This window comes from Ixodes scapularis, unplaced genomic scaffold (assembly GCF_016920785.2).
Source record: "Ixodes scapularis isolate PalLabHiFi unplaced genomic scaffold, ASM1692078v2 PGA_scaffold4__175_contigs__length_147842914, whole genome shotgun sequence".
In the NCBI taxonomy this organism is placed as follows: domain Eukaryota; kingdom Metazoa; phylum Arthropoda; class Arachnida; order Ixodida; family Ixodidae; genus Ixodes; species Ixodes scapularis.
The window spans coordinates 65,922,115-65,938,160 of record NW_024609879.1 but is presented as its reverse complement, the minus strand read 5'-3'; the positions used below and the strand labels follow the sequence as shown (position 1 = coordinate 65,938,160).

The 16,046-nt window shown below is 47.0% G+C and overlaps 1 protein-coding gene across 1 annotated transcript in view; it reads left to right on the top strand.

Moving 5' to 3' along the window:
- Positions 1-6,902, top strand: part of LOC8037422 — an 88,528-nt gene extending 81,626 nt beyond the window's left edge. The window contains exons 11-12 of the mRNA XM_042293586.1: positions 3,329-3,480; positions 6,889-6,902. Coding sequence (XP_042149520.1) covers positions 3,329-3,480; positions 6,889-6,892 — 156 coding nt within the window. The 3' untranslated portion in view covers positions 6,893-6,902. The remainder of the gene's footprint in view (positions 1-3,328; positions 3,481-6,888) is intronic.
- Positions 6,903-16,046: the final 9,144 nt, after the last annotated feature.

Sequence of the window (16,046 nt, the reverse complement as noted above, 5' to 3'; positions counted from 1 at the left end):
CAACCGCGAAACAAAAGTGGGGATAATGTTACGTACATGAAGATATAGAGCGCCAGACAAATGGCCAGGGCACGCGACAGCTCGAGCTGAGCCCAACAGTTCCAAATAAAAGCCGACCGCCAGAGACTGTCTACTCCTTCAACGACAACACCGTAACAATATATATATATATATATATATATATATATATATATATATATATATATATATATATATATATATATATATATATATATATATATATATGTCAGATATGGTGCAATGGTATCAACATATTTTATCGGTTTTAGCTGTATATTTTAGGCGTCAATACTTTTACTATTTTTTTAAAGATTAATGATAGTTGAGCAGACTTCTGCCTCATCAATGGGGAACAAAAATATTGTATTCGTCTGCGACGATTTTATGAACTTTAGGGCTTTTTTTTATACAGGAGGATGACACGCACGTTTGCGTACCAACATTTACAAAGAAATCATTAAATGCGTTTGCCATGGTTACGTCTGTTATTTGAGCGCCGCTTATTGTTACTTCACGAGGTACGTTTTGGGGTGGCTTATGGTTTATTAAAGATCGGATTCTCTTCCATATAAAATCAGGTTTCAATGTTTCTAATGGATCAAAATGTCTGTTGTAATAGTCACATGTTACTTTCACAAGCGGTGTTTGCTCGGCCCTACGAGCAAAAACGCTGCCATTCCGTACCCAAACGAACTTCCAATTGCACTCCTTTTTTGCTACTGTCATTCCCAGCAATTTCTTTAGTGCGCGGCACAGATGCTTGTTTACGTAACCAGAACCACCAGACGTAATGCCGATGTCACTGCAAGTGATGCGCCGTTTCTTGGTATGAAGAAGGAGATTCATTACACCAAGAAACAGCAGAAGCGCTGTCAGCCAGAACCGAAGCAAGAACCGCTGTCAGCCAATAGGAAGCGGAAGATCCTCGCGTTTACGACCGGCGTTCTCTTGGAGTGATATCTTGAACGCGCGCGGCATGTCGCCCGGGTAGCCCGGATGTAGCCCCGACTTCGGACGCCCAGACAAAGTTAATGGTCATCGCCATCACTTCATCGCATCGCGGATGATGACGGATCACGGATCGCAAAGCACCTGCGTTTCTGGCGGAATCTGCGCGAGGAAGACCGATGCCTTGAGCCAGTCCAGCGAGTGCACGGCCGGGAGCAGACGACCGGACACATAACTTTCGCGGAAGACGAAAAACAGAATAGTGCGCGGTTTCGAAGAGGATTATTGGAATATTACGTTCCCCCTTCGTCATATATTAACGTTTTTTCTCATACTCTCGATTAGTCTTATTATCTACAAAAAACTTATACACGTTATAAGAACATCGTTTCTAAGCCCCACGTAATGTCGCGTTTACATTGGTCATATGTAGTTTTGGTTGCCGGTACCACGCTTCTCCTCTTCTCTGCAATGAGCCCGGTGGATTCGAGCTTTGATTGTTTTTTAATGGGGAAATCGAACGCGCATCGTCGTGATTTAAATATTCCTAGGGTTCTTAGAGACTGCGGAGTGAGTTATCATCCTAATTAAGCGATCTCAGAAACCTCCTCAGTGACCCTTTACGACTTCTTACGTCTAAGAATGCTTTCGCATTCCCACACGCAGCGCACTCCTACAAGCAGTGCGACACGTATTCCTATCGCGCACGGCGCGCCGTTGGTGACATCAAGCTCCCCCACTGCGCAGTTGCGGCGAACCCCAACGGCTCCACGGCTTCTGTGACGATGCATCTGCGTTGCTGTGTTTTTCTTTGTGTTTCATTTCTGAGTCGCGTCCGCTTTGAACTCGAGCGGCCTCGCCGGCTTCCGGACGGAGCATCTGTATTGACGCGTCGCAGCCAATGGAACTTTAGGCGCCGTTTCGCTCAGCCAATGAGAAAATGGGAATTTAGGGGCCGTTTTCGCTGCTACAGACATCGCCGGCTTCGCTCCTTGAGAGATTTAATGCTTCCGCTTTAAAAAAAAAATCGTTCTGGGTGTGTCTTGTACGCGTCACTCGAAACAAATCATCGATTACGATTACTACTACGTTTAGTTAAAAAGATCCAGTGAGGTCTATTGAATACGTGAGAAGGAAAGCAAATGGCTCGTCTTTTTCCAAATACTTCATGTATTCAAAACGACAAAGATTTTCTGCCGGTTTGAGAACGGCTATTCATGTTCATTATTGGTTCAAAGTGACCAAATTAAAGTTGCTTGTCTGCTTATTCTGCGAACGTTGCTAATTCATTCTACTTTCGGAGACTTGGTTCGAGGATTTTTAAGTCGAAAACTAATAAAAACAAAGGGCGCCCTTTGAAAGGGGATGAGGATATAGTGACGGTTAAAGGTAAGTTAATGCTTTCGAAAATTATCAGATTATTTTCGTGATTACTTCCTAATGAATGTATTCAAGCATTTAAAAATTACTCTCAAAAATCTTTCTGTTACAACTTTCTTTATTTCTTGTAATGAGTACCCTACAAGCCTACCCGAGGCAGAATAGAAGCGGATGAAAAACTTCCTTTACTGTTCAGCAAAGGCCGTGCACGGCATCCGCTGTGTCCAGTTTGGACAGCCCTTGCACTTTGGCGATATTTTAGCTAACTTAACAAACTCTACTTTCGGAACACCGGCGTTTACCCTTTCTGATGTGCTATTTAGTATCGCGAAACTCAAAATAGTTATTGTGAAAGCATAAAGTAAAAACAATGCCGAAACCAACATTCAGATATACCCGCGCTTTTCAATGCCGTGACGTCATGGGAAGGCAGGCATGCAGGTAAAGCGTGCAGTTGAAAAAGGGACTACGCCGAGAATTGGTTTCGGACTGCTGCGCCCGTGCTGGAGCGTGCTCTCCAAGTATTTACTTGACACCAAGAATTCTGCCTGTAATCAGTTGGAAACAATGTCTACAACTAAAATAGTGAACCCTTGCGCTCCACCTACGCCATTATTTCATTGTTGCCTGTAGAGATCTTTACTTACAAAAAACAAAAACAAAAACACGACGAGGAACAAACTTGAACTTCAATAACTTTTCGAAAAAAATTATTTTGGCATAATAACTAGAGGACTTTCTCAGTGATGTTTGTTGGTGTGTTTATTACATTTTCAAGCTAATCGGAGACTATAAAGAAAGCAGCGTAGCACCCCTTTAATCAGTCGACACCGATACTTACAGACGTGAGCGGGCAGAATATCGCACTATTTGTGCGTAGCCGAGTAACACTGGCTGGCAGTAATTAGGGTGGGGAATGGGCTTCTGGCGCATTCATCACTTGCGTCTGACATTGGTTGGAACTCTTGTGCTCCGCCAGGGTTCCCCTGAGGACCGCCCACGGCCCATAGTGCTGATAACGACACCGATGCGGTACCACATGCCTGCGGAGCTGGACTGGTACCACCAGCAACTCCACAGCTACGACTACATCTCCAGGCCAAAAGCGTCGGCGGATGTATTTATGCGCTGGTACGTACCGTCTTGCATAGCCGTGGCATACTTTCAACGGAGCATAAGCTGGAGGTTTCGTATCATACACCGGAACTTCACTAATGGACGCTAGAAACTTAAGGGACAGCATATTGAAGATTGCAGGTGCAATGTGGCAGCCACATTCATATTGCGAGAACTTGTCCTTTTGGCATTTTGGCACTGTACAGTGTCAGAGGGGGCAAAAAATCGGATGGCAAAAAAGAAAAAGCATTTTATATCAAACTTTTCATCATAATGTACTCTGAAGGATAGACTGAAATGATCCACAAACCGTTTTCGGCGATCTCTTCCACCTACCAGCAAATATGGATGAGGTAGTAAAATATTCGGGGCTTAAAGGGATACTGAACCGAAATTTGAATTTCGCAAAATAAGGCTCTAGAAGCGTTGAACGGGACTTTACGAACTCCGAAACATTGCTCGTACATCGATATCTCAAACGGATGGCCGCACTTTTCGAAAAGAAGGGCGCCATCAAGCGAGGCCTCTGACATCACTGTCCTCCGGGAGAATTTGAGAGTGAGGGGGAGCGGCCTCGCCTCTCTCCTTCTCGCTTCAGTTCACCAGCTCAGCACGGGACGTAGTGAGAAGGAGAAGGAATAAGAAACGTGACGTGCCTTGCCTTGTCGGCCTCGTCGGCCGGGTTCAGTCGGGTGCTTCTTTTCTAAAAATATGGCGATCCGTTTGAGATATCGCTGTATGAGAGATGTTTTGGGGTTTTGCATCGTCCCGCCTATCTGTCCAGCCTTGTTTTGTGAGTTCGAAATTTCGGTTCAGTATCCCTTTAAGTAAAAATAGCGGTGTTACCAGAAATTTGTGCAGATCAATGGGAGCTGTGGCACACTTCGTTTTAAACGACTTTCATTTTTATTTTGTATTGTGTACACACTGTAGCTGGAAAACCCAAATACCTGTTACTTGAATGAACATGTAGGTGGGCCAGGCTTTAATATCAGCCCACCGTTCTTTTTATATCTGAATTCCTCATTTGTTTTCAAAGTTTTGGTGATATATGTAGAGCGCAAGTGGTAGGAGGCAACCTCTGCCTCTTAAGTTGCATTCGGCTGATCTACATTCAAACTAAATTGCGTTTTTGATTCATTTTTATACTCTGTTATATACACACTAGGGGGCCCCGCTTTTGAAAGGGGTCATAGTAAACAGTACTCATGGCAAATATCCTAAATAAATTGCACAGTCTAACTGGGATGTATGGAGAGAAAGGGGTTATCTTGGGATTGAGTTTTCATAGTAAAGCGACTGGAGTAATGGTGTTTCAGGACGAAATGAGGTATCCCCTGGGAATACAAGTCATACTTAGAGATAGGCCATGTTAAAAAATGCGAATACCCAGAAGTACCTTTGAGGATTGAAGGAAGTTTGTAGAGGGACATAATGGTATTTAACTAGGAGGGAAAGTAAGTTCAGCGATTTGACACACATAGCAGAGAAATATTAATCGACATTGTTACGTGCTGTTCTATTTACAGATCCTTGGCTTTGAAAGATAGGTAGATGGAAAGATAAATCGAATGCGAGCTTCCAGACCGGTGAACAAGGCGCTATAACAATCAGTCACGATCAGGAACAGTGCGTGGACCGTGCAGCTGTCGGAGACAGGGACGTTCCTGCGTTATTCGGCCAAAGAGCGTTGCTCTGTCAACCTTTGGAGCTTTGCTACACAAGTCTTTTTGACCATGTGCACGGGCAGATGGTCAAAGCTACACAAAGCTACACAAGACTTGTGTAGCTTTGCTACACAAGTCTTTTTGACAATGTGCATGTTCACTCTCGCTCTGCAAACCAGAGCGAGAGTGAACATCAGTTCTGCGTCAAACTCGGCAATTATAAAACGTATACCTTTAAAATGATTAAGCACGCTTGTGTCAGAAAGCCGTGAATTTTCGAAGTGTTTACAGCGACTCCCGCTCTTCAGGAATGGCAGAGCATCGTTGGAAGACGAAGAGCGGTAGGGCGACTTTGTCCGACCTCTGCTTGACATCAGTGACGTTCTGCCATACTTGAGGCGCGAGTGCCACTCAAAACACTTCGCACACCTCATTGCGTTTTGACGTAAGGATTTTAAATCAATTTGAAAGTCTCTGTTATACATTTGCCGAGTAAAATTTATGTTCGCACACGCTTTGGTTAGCAGTCTAAGGGGACATCGCCATTATGCTCGTGCGTGTGGCCAAACATACTCGTGTAGCACAGTTTCAAATGTTCAAAAAGCGGCAGCTTTTGGAAAAATGACCGAGAAAGATCCATGCCTTCGACTGTTGCGCGCGCATCACTGTGCTGTCCTCTTTTTTTACGCTACAAAATCAGTCTCAGGACGTTTTGATCACACCTCGTATGTGCCCTATGCCATACGGATAACGATACGCTATAACATGCGGCTTAGAAGTGCACGAGGATTCGTCTTGCCCTACCTTGAGGAGTAAAGTGTTTGGCGGGAGCGCTTGGTATTCCTAGCATAGAGAAAAAAAACATAAATAATATAATCACATTAATGTAGGTAAAATATTGGTTGAGAGGGTCTAGAGATGTGTGATAATGCACAAAGTTAATAAAGTAGACGATTTAACACAATTTATACCTCATCGCACAAAGGGTACAGCCAGTATCATCCATTCATGTACGCACCTAAAATCGAAGGCATACGCTTGCTGGATGTGTTCTGGTCATTTTCAATATTCCTCACAAGAAAAAGGCCGTCTTCACAACGCCTTGCAAGAGAACAGTGTTTGGCTAGGGACAGAAAAGCAAAAGGGGGGGGGGGGGGGGGGGGGTTACTTGTAATGCTACAACCAAGGGCTAAAGATAGAAACGAGGTTTGTTTGAATTAATTCAATGGATTAGGACCTTCAGAAAAAGACATCGAACTATTTTGCCATTTCGAAGTAGTCTGCAAATAAGCAGGGCAGAAATTGTTTTTCTGCCCTACTTATTGCAGGGCAGAAACATTTTTCGTTTTCGTGTCGGTTTTTGTCTTCATATAATTCACTAACGTATACGACGTTAATACTATAAAATTGCCGTCTATGTGTGAGTTATAATGAGGCTATAAAAATGTTACACTAGTCAACCACAAGCCGTGATATCATAACTTTGGTGTCGTGAGAATGTTCACCAAGCGAGACCAGCCTGATCTCGTTTGGTAAGTTAAACATTACGGTCGCCTTTCTCAATTTGAGTGTTCATATTGAAAAAGCAACCGATCTCAATGGAACGTTCGTGATGGCTTTATCTAGTAATGACCCATATCTTTCAGAGCTAGTGGTAAAAAATTACACAAAAACATAGAAATTTCCGCATTTACTCGCATGTGAGTGTCATATATCTTCAATGAGAAAGTGTCTAAACACCTTAATTTATTTACAGGTGAATCATCACGGAAGACGCACCTTCATTTTTTTATACATTACGAAGTCATGAATAGGGCAATAACTTCACTTTTCATACTTAATTTGTTTATTAAAATGGACATTGGTGCTTAAGTGTTTTATGCACTTTTTTCATTTTCGTGCTCAAGGTTCTCAAGTTTCGCAACATTTGTAGTGCAGGGATTCCCTAAGCCTACCACACAAGAAAATAGAGAGAGAAAGAATAAACTTTTATTCTGAGCATTTCAGCACGGTGGCAATTGCCGGATGGAAGTAGTTCCCTCTTCACGAGATTTCATATGGTGCCTTAGCGGCCTGGCCCCTGGTGACCAACCAAAGTGGTCTTTCAGGGCGGGTCTGGGCAGCAAGTTCACCCATTGCTTTACAAGGGGTAGGGGGGGTAGGAAGGATAGGGGTGATGGGTGTTCCTGGTTAAATCTACACTCGCCTACCATGGGACGGAGGGTTCCCATCTCCTGGCCCATTGGCCAGTTCCCACCGTCTTAAGAGAGGAACATGCCATTGGTTAAAAGGGGGTGGGGGAGGGACCCCGACTGAATTTTCCTATACGCTACCTTCCTCCCGCGTTAACTTAGGATGCGGGGCCGGCAGTCTTTGGCTTTCCTTGCGGTAGAATGTGATTGTTTCCTTGTACGTCCTCGTGGGTTGATTCTGCACCTCTTCCACGGCTGTGGCCCGGTAAGTCAGCGCCCGCGCCTGCTGGTGAGCAAGTAGGTAGCACTCCACCGCGGAGTGGGCAGGTACCCATGCAACTTGTATGAGTTCCTTTCGACGTCTCTTGTTTTTCAGCAACCGCAGCACTTTTAGGGACACCCAGCTAGACTGCACCCTATTGAAAATCGCTCTGGGGGAGCTTCAGGAATTCTTTAATGAATGTGAAGGAGACTTCAGGAATTCTTGTGATGTTTGAAGGGTGCACCGATATTTCCTGGTGGGTTCGTTGGCCCCGTCAGAGGCTATCCTGAAATGTCTGAAGTCTCCTTTACAATGCCTTTAAATGTCTGAAAGCCTGTCACTGTCACTGTCACAACCTTTCTAATGGAGTCGGGACAGCATTCAGTCTTCTTGAGATGTCTGTGGGGCCATGGCCTAGTTAGAGAAAACACATTTCGCAGAACTAGAACATAGCTACGTATTGTTCGCACAGGGAAAACCAATAAATATTTGGAGAATGTCGATGGTATGTGTGTACGGTCAGTTTATTTACTACTGCTCTTCTATCAGGCACAACTGGGCTCCTCGACACGTCTGTCACTGGCCGGGTGTTCGGTCGCCAAGGGATTTACGTGTTCGATCGCTCCATGTTGAGAATTGACAAGGCGCGGGCCTTTTGGCCGAGCGGCGTTTTGAGGGGAACAAGCTTTACTTGTTGCACTAATAATAATAAAAAAAAGCAAGCCGAGAGCAGCGCGTTTCCCAAACTCAGGGACGCTGGGGAGGTTCTGAGGGCGAAGCGGCAGCGACTCGTCCCGCGAACCGATTTCCGCGCGAGGGACGGTCCCCGAAAAAGAAAAAAAAATAAACAAAACCATTTTGCTTTTCACCAGAGTCGGAAGTCCTCTCTTTTGCGTCGTCGTCAATAACACGAACAGGCAACTCCATATCCCCCCCCCCACTTTTACAACGCCTGCACACACACACACACACTGTGCTTCTCTCCGCCCGGCAATGGGGAGTGGGACCAGAGGGTGCAATACCGCCAGGGCCGGACAGGGACAGCATGCTTCTCCAATAGTCAGCTGGAGAGAGTGGTGTGAGGAAGCCGAGGAAGTCAGGAGGCCGCTATAGCCATTTTCTTTCCGCTCGTGGGCGGTTTGCTTCTCACCGCCATGGAGATCTGGAACGGACCAATTTTCTCCATCCAGAAAGGTAAGCACTGCTTTGAGGGCTCGCCCCTTGGTCTGTTTTAATCCGTGCCGTTTCTTCCTTGGTTCCGCAGGTGAACTCCAGTTCGGCGTTGGCCGCCTTCAGCACCGCTCGAGTGCCATCGTGTTCAGCGCATTTAAGGAGATGGTGGCCAGTGTCGGCCTAGTCGCAGCAAGCCTGGCAGTCATGATCAGCGTCCCACCGCATGTAGTCCGTGCGCACCGGGATCATAGCACTGTGGGCCCTGGGACGGTGGATGACGGCCGCTGTCCCGCCTTGTTCCTTGCGCCTCTTCGTCCGACCGGCTTTAGAAGCATCCAGCGAGCGAAAAATACGCCGAAGACGCCGCCCCGACAACATCATGGACGAAACCGTGACTGAGCTCGGAATTTTTCAACGGTGACGGGATCTGCTTGCGAGTTCGTGGTTTTCCCTAAATGTGCTTACTGAGACTTTGTATCTGTACGTGAGGTGCACCTGCTTCGTTTTATTAGCTGAACTACCGTACATCAGGAATTTACCCAACGGCATTGTGAGTACTTGAAAGATATTTTTTGTTGTGATAAAGAAGTCAGTCGTTCCTATTTGATATGATCTCTTTCGTCGAGAGCTGCTTGCGCCCGGGTTTGAACAAGCGTTGGGTTTTTTCGTCTTTTTCAGTTGTAATACGCATGTAATACTCAATGTCCGCAATAAATTTAGAAAACGTCTTGAACTGAACTCTTGTCTATGGTTCACAGTCATTCGGGCGTCTAAAGGGTTGATGGGCTAAGGGATTTGGGTTGAATTGCTGTGGGGCTGGAGGGTTTTTTCTTAGGGGTATACTTGAAGGGTAGTTTTAAATGGTTTTGAAGTCCTGCGAGGTCCCATAATCCTTCAAATGTGTTTGGCCCTTTAGAATTTATTTTCAATAGGGCAACCTCCGGTATGCTTGCTGTGAGTCGGTGACAACCCTGGTTCAACCTGACAGAGTGATGGTCAAAGCGATCACCACTTCTTCCGCCTCTTCTAGACCTTTATTTCCGCAGACACACCCGTTAGCGTCTTCTCTTCACACGTTTGTGTAAACGACATTCTCCCCGTTCCCTAGCTGTCTGGTTGGAGCCCGAGCCCTGGCGTTTCTTCTACCATCATGGCAAGCAGGATTAATGTTCTTTAGGATGGGCTTGGTATTGATCTTTTCCTGCCAATCATCTGCCGGTTGTCCTCTCTCTTCCAGTTCTGCACCATTGTTTCATATCTTCCGTAGGAGTTGTCTTCCTGTTTGCGTCTGGCTCAGCATTTGCCTTTGGCTGGATAGGTGCCCCTCAATCAGTTTGTCCACTGTATTTTGTATTCCCATTTCTAGAAGTTTGTTGATTGCGGCGCTCACGGGGAATCCAATAGCCTGCTTGACTGGCTTCGGGGTGATTATGTCCACCTGCTTCGTGTTTCCGTTGCTAAGAGGTACGACATTGCGTACGTGACTCCCTAGATTATGAAGGCTTGCACCAGTTTGAGTGTGTCACCTCCTTCATGCCTCTCTGCCTTGTTGCGACCCGCGGAAGCATGTAGAGGATCTGCACCGACGTGTGCTTGAGTTTGCGCAAGGACGTCGTCTCTTTGTTGTCTGCTTGAATGGTAAGGCCGAGGATCTTGACGCTGGGACCGGGAACAATGTCCTTGTCCTTTAGGAACACCTTCCTCCCTTCCGTGTGTTTTGCGTTTGGCGCCCTAGGCCGGACGATTATCAGCTCCGATTTCTGAGGTGAGCAGCGAAGCCCGCATCACCACGCACATTTTCCGACCACGTCTGCGTCTGCTTGCAGCGTGTCCTGGACCCATCCCGAGGAACCCGATTTCTCCGTCCAGAGCGACACGTCGTCGGAATAGAGTGCATTCTCCAAGCCCTCAATCGCTCCAAGCGCCCTGGGCAGGCCCAGGAGTGCCATATTGAAAACGAGGGGTGAAATGACTGATCCCTGGGGGGTCTTTCTGCTTCCCAGCTCTATGGGCGAAGATATTTCTTCCGCCACTTTAATTCTAACCCGGCGTTCTGTCAGAAATTTCCGCGCGTAGTTGTATGACCGCTCTCCGCAACCCGCGCCCAGCAGGTTAGCTAGAATACAGGCGTAGGAGACATCAAATGCTCCTTTGAGATTGAGGGCGAGGATGTCTCTGGGGGAATGCCTCGTGGCTTGCTTCATCCCTTCCTCCTTGAGAAGTAACAGTGCAACTGCAACGGAAAAAGAGTAGCGCAAGTGACCGACGACGGGAACGGCAAAATCGCGACACGTGGCGCTCTTGTTCCCGAGCGCGCCAATAGTGAGAGTGACAGTCACGTTCCATGTCTCAACGCGGGGGCGGCCGGCAGAAAGCAGCTTATTTTAAAGCCTGCATTTTAAAAGCTATCTTATCCCTCAACGTTCTGCCGGCCACCCCCACATTGAAAAATGCAACATGACTTGCACTCTTGCTATCGGCGAGCTCGGGAACAATAGCGCCCCGTGTCGCGATTTTGCCGTTCCGGTTATCGGTCTCTTGTGCTACTCTTTTTCCGTTGCAGCTGTACGTCCTGTGTACTTAGGTCTGAATCCGAACATGCTGTCCGGCATCTGTTTAGAGCAGTCCATATGCCTTTGAAGTCGGTTGAACACCATTATTTTCATCACCTTGCCTACGACGTGAGAGAGATGGGTCGCATGTTGTCTATGTGTGGCTACTTGCCGAGTTTTGGGAGGAATCTAACTTCTGCCTCTTTTTAGCGGCCTGATAACTTGCCGCTCTCCCAGGCGTTGTTTATGTGCCCAAGGAGTTCCTGTCTGGCTCCATCACTCAAGTTGTTAAGCAGCGTGTGTGTGATGGTGTCTGGCCCTGGGGCGCTGCTTTTGTTGCTCTCAGAAATGGCGAATCGCAATTCCCAGTCGATAAAAGGCTGGTCCAAGCTCTCGTTGGGGAGACCCCGGTACATGTCACCGCAAGAAAATAGAGCCACCCGTTGTTAAATATACTCTACCGGCATCGTATCTCTTGCCTTAACGATAAAGGCGGCAATTGGAGCAGCCGGAGTTAAAACTGGTTCACACAGCACAGTTTTCGAACGTCTTGATTGAGTAGGTGATCTTAAGGGTTAGTCACTTGATGGTACGAAATAGATTCGTCAACGAAGAGAGAAACATACGATGTTACTAATGAAGGGAGGTCACTGATGTAAACTAAAATAAAAGTGCCGGTCACGAATCCTTGAGGAGTACCTCATTTGACGTGATATAGATAAACGGATGCGTGGTGTGCGGTTAGAGGTTGCTGTCTTGAATTTAGAAAGTTAATGATTCACTTTGAAATTGAGGAAACTTAACTGAGTTGAAAAAGCTTGAACCTAAAACGTGTATAGGAAGCTTATGAAATGCTTTTGCAAAGTTCGGGCAGATGGTGTCAGTTTTAATATTAGGATGAAGTTTAAAGAACAGTATGTGGCAAAAATGTGCGAGTCACGTTTTACATAAAGTATTGCAGCGAACAAGCGGGCGACACCATATACACCGTAGAGCAACGTGCACCAACGCACTTACTGCGAACGAGGCAGGAGCCTCGCACCACGAGCGGCACACACGCGACACAGAGTTCCGATGGAATACGCCGGCTGGAACCCAGGCTCGTCTCATCTGACATAGACCTTACCTCGGACTGGCCCGTTTGTAATTATCTTTCTGTAAATTACGTAAATAACAAGTTTGTCAGCAAAGAATGCCTCTTGGTACGTTGACCACAAAATGGTGACCCGGGCTGCCAGATACCTTGGACTACGTGCCTCCAACTCCGAGATGTCCCACCCCGATGGCGACGGAACATCAATCTGTCTATGCTGGAACGCCAACTGCATGATGTAGAAAACTGCATCGGGCACTGATTGGCTTTTCTCTCGGGTCACGTGACATGACGTTGAAATGCAGTTTTTCCCTATGCAGTTCCAGCCATGCTCGTAAAATGATGCAGTTAGCGGTGACGTCAAAATGTCGTCACGATGCACTTTGACGATGCAGTTAACTGAAAGGTCGAGGCGAAGCCAGAGATCAATCTGCATCGTAAAAGATGGCGACCCTAACATATGCATCTCTACTGTTGGGTTCGCCAGCGGATCGGGTTTTTAGAGATCACCGAAATGCTTTCGAGACGAGCGATGCGAGGTTTGTGGGCGAATACCAACTGACCAAAGGGGTGACTCGCTGGTTGTGTGACAACTTCGCGGAAAGTTCCAGCGTTGTCTTGAAGGGCCCCGTGTGCTGACGGTCGAACAATAAGTACTCGCAGCTCTACGCTTTTACGCCGCTGGCGGCTTCCAGGGAACCGTCGGGAGCGACGAAAACATTGGTGTTCTCCAGCACTCTGTGAGTCACGTACTTGGTGATGTCACCAACGCTATCATCGATTGCCTCGGATCGAAGTGGCTGTGTTTCAAACAAACTCAAGCAGAGAAGGCGCTCACAAAAAGGAAGTTCTTCGAGCGATGCAAGTTCAGCGGCGTGATCGATAAATATTCTAAATACTCTTACACGAATTCACACGATTGCGTTTTCATTTGAGTGCACTCCATTTAAGCGATTTGGCTGAGCGAAAAGCCAAGCAAGCAACGGTAACAGGCTTAAGTTGAGCTAGTTCGTTCATACTTCAGGTAGAGAGAGAGAGCGAGATATGCTTTATTTTAAAACAACTACTTCAGGTCAGGCCAGCTGAACTAGAATAGACGTACACATTAAGAAAAGACCATACACACCGTGGGACTAACAACTGATTTTCTTCTTCCCCCTCTTCTACTACGGGCCCAACTTGAGGGAAATATTCTCTTTTCTTCTTTTTTCTTCCTACTTCACCGAAAACTTAACCCCCGAAGGAACATTTTGCTATTTCTCGTGCAGCACGAGAGAAGTTGCATTAACGCAGTCAAACATAATCAAAAAGTAAAATATGTCGTTAGTTGTTTTTACAGCAGGAGGTTAGGCTGCCAGAACATGGCGACATCGTCACCACCTGTAGATAAGCAATTTAGCCAGTGGAGTACGACTGCTAGCCCAGGGTCTTTAACGTGCATCACGCAGAACACGACCGCACGCCGGTACGATGCTCATCCAGCAGATAGAAACGGGAAGGAGCGGGGATTGAACCCACGATCTCTGGGTTCGGCAGCGCGAGCTTTCGCTCCACGTGCTCCGAGCTGGTCTTTTTTTTTTTTTTTTTTATTTATTTTCTCCGAGCTGGTCTACGCTAGCCTACTCGGCGATTCTCCGAAATTCCCTGTAGGGAAAAAAAAGAACGATGTAGTTTCAACTCAATCGCCACTGTTCGGCGACGTCACTGGACACGTCACGGTGCAGTTCTCTTCCGATGTAGCTTCTTGGTGATGGAGATTAGGCTCCTCCCACCGGCGACGTCATGATGCAGTTTCTCCACCGCTTTTTCCAGCATAGACAGACAGATGGCGAGATAGCGGCCGGTCTGTCTATGCTGGATAAAGCGGTACAGAAACTGCATCGTGACGTCGCCGGTGGGAGGAGCCTAATCTCCATCGCCAACAAACTACATCAGAAGAGAACTGCACCGTGACGTGTAAGCTGACGTCGCCGAACAGTGGCGATTGATTTGAAACTACATCGTTCTTTTTTTCCCTACAGGGAATTTCGGAGAATCGCCGAGTAGGCTAGCGCACACCAGCTCGGAGCACGTGGAGCAAAAGCTCGCGCAGCAGAAACCAGGGATCGTGGGTTCAATCCCCGCTCCTGCCCGTTTCGATCTGCTGGATGAGCATCGTACCGGCGTGCGGTCGTGTACTGCGTTATGCACGTTAAAGACCCCGGGCTAGCAGTCGTACTGCACTGGCTAAATTGCTTATCTACAGGTGGTAACAATGTCGCCATGTTCAGGCAGACTAACCTCCTGCTGTATAAACAACTAACGACACATTTTACTTTGTGACTATGTTTGACTGCGTTAGCGCAACTTCTCTCGTGCTGCACGAGAAAGAACAAAATGTTCCTTCGGGGGTTAAGTTTTCGGTGAAGTAGGAAGCGAAAAAGAAGAAAATAGAATATTTCCCTCAAGTTGGGCTCGTAGTAGAAAAGGGGGAAGAAAATCAGTTGTTAGTCCCACGGTGTGTACGGTCTTTTCTTTATGTGTATGTTTATTTTAGTTCAGCTGGCCTGACCTGAAGTAGTTGCTTTGAAATAAAGCTTATTTCGCTCTCTCTCTACCTGAAGTATGAACGAACTAGCTCAACTTAAGCCTGTTACCGTTGCTTGCTTGGCTTTTCGCTCAGCCAAATCGCTTATATGGGGTGCACTCAAAAGAAAACACAATCGTGTTAATTCGTGTCAGAGTATTTAGAATATTTATCGATCACGCCGCTGAACATGCATCACTCGAAGAACTTCCTTTTTGTGAGCGCCTTCTCTGCTTGAGTTTGTTGGAAACACAGCCACTTCGATCCGAGGCAATCAATGATAGCGTTGATGACATCACCAAGTACGTGACTCACAGAGTACTGGAGAACACCAATGTTTTCGTCGCTCCCGACGGTTCCCTGGAAGCCGCCAGCGGCGTAGAAGCGTAGAGCTGCGAGGACTTGTTGTTCGACCGTCAGGGCCCTTCAAGACAACGCTGGAGCTTTCCGCGAAGTTGTCACACAACCAGCGAGTCACCCCTTTGGTCAGTTTGTATTCGCCCACAAACCTCGCATCGCTCGTCTCGAAAGCATCCCGGTGATCTCTAAAAACTCGATCCGCTGGCGAACCCAACAGTAGAGATGCACATGTTAGGGTCGCCATCTTTTACGATGCAGATTGATCTCTGGCTTCGCCTCGACCACTCAGTTAACTGCATCGTCAAAGTGCATCGTGACGACATTTTGACGTCACCGCTAACTGCATCATTTTACGAGCATTGCTCGAACTGCATAGGGAAAAACTACATTTCAACGTCATGTCACGTGACCCGAGAGAAAAGCCAATCAGTGCCCGATGCAGTTTTCTACATCATGTAGTTGGCGTTCCAGCGTAGACAGACGGGTCTGCTACCGCTACTTCACACGCTGCCGCCATCCACCTGAAGCTGCCCGATTTTCGGACAAATGATGCAGAACTTTATGGTATACTCGGCTGGTTGTTTTTAGGCCCTTTGGAGCGCTCTGAAAAGCCGGTGTGCATTCGACGGGTCGATGCCAGGCGCTCCAAGTATATTCGCCTGGTTCTTTCGGAGCGCTCTCGAAGCTCCGACTCTCGCCGGCCTCGGAATCGGAGC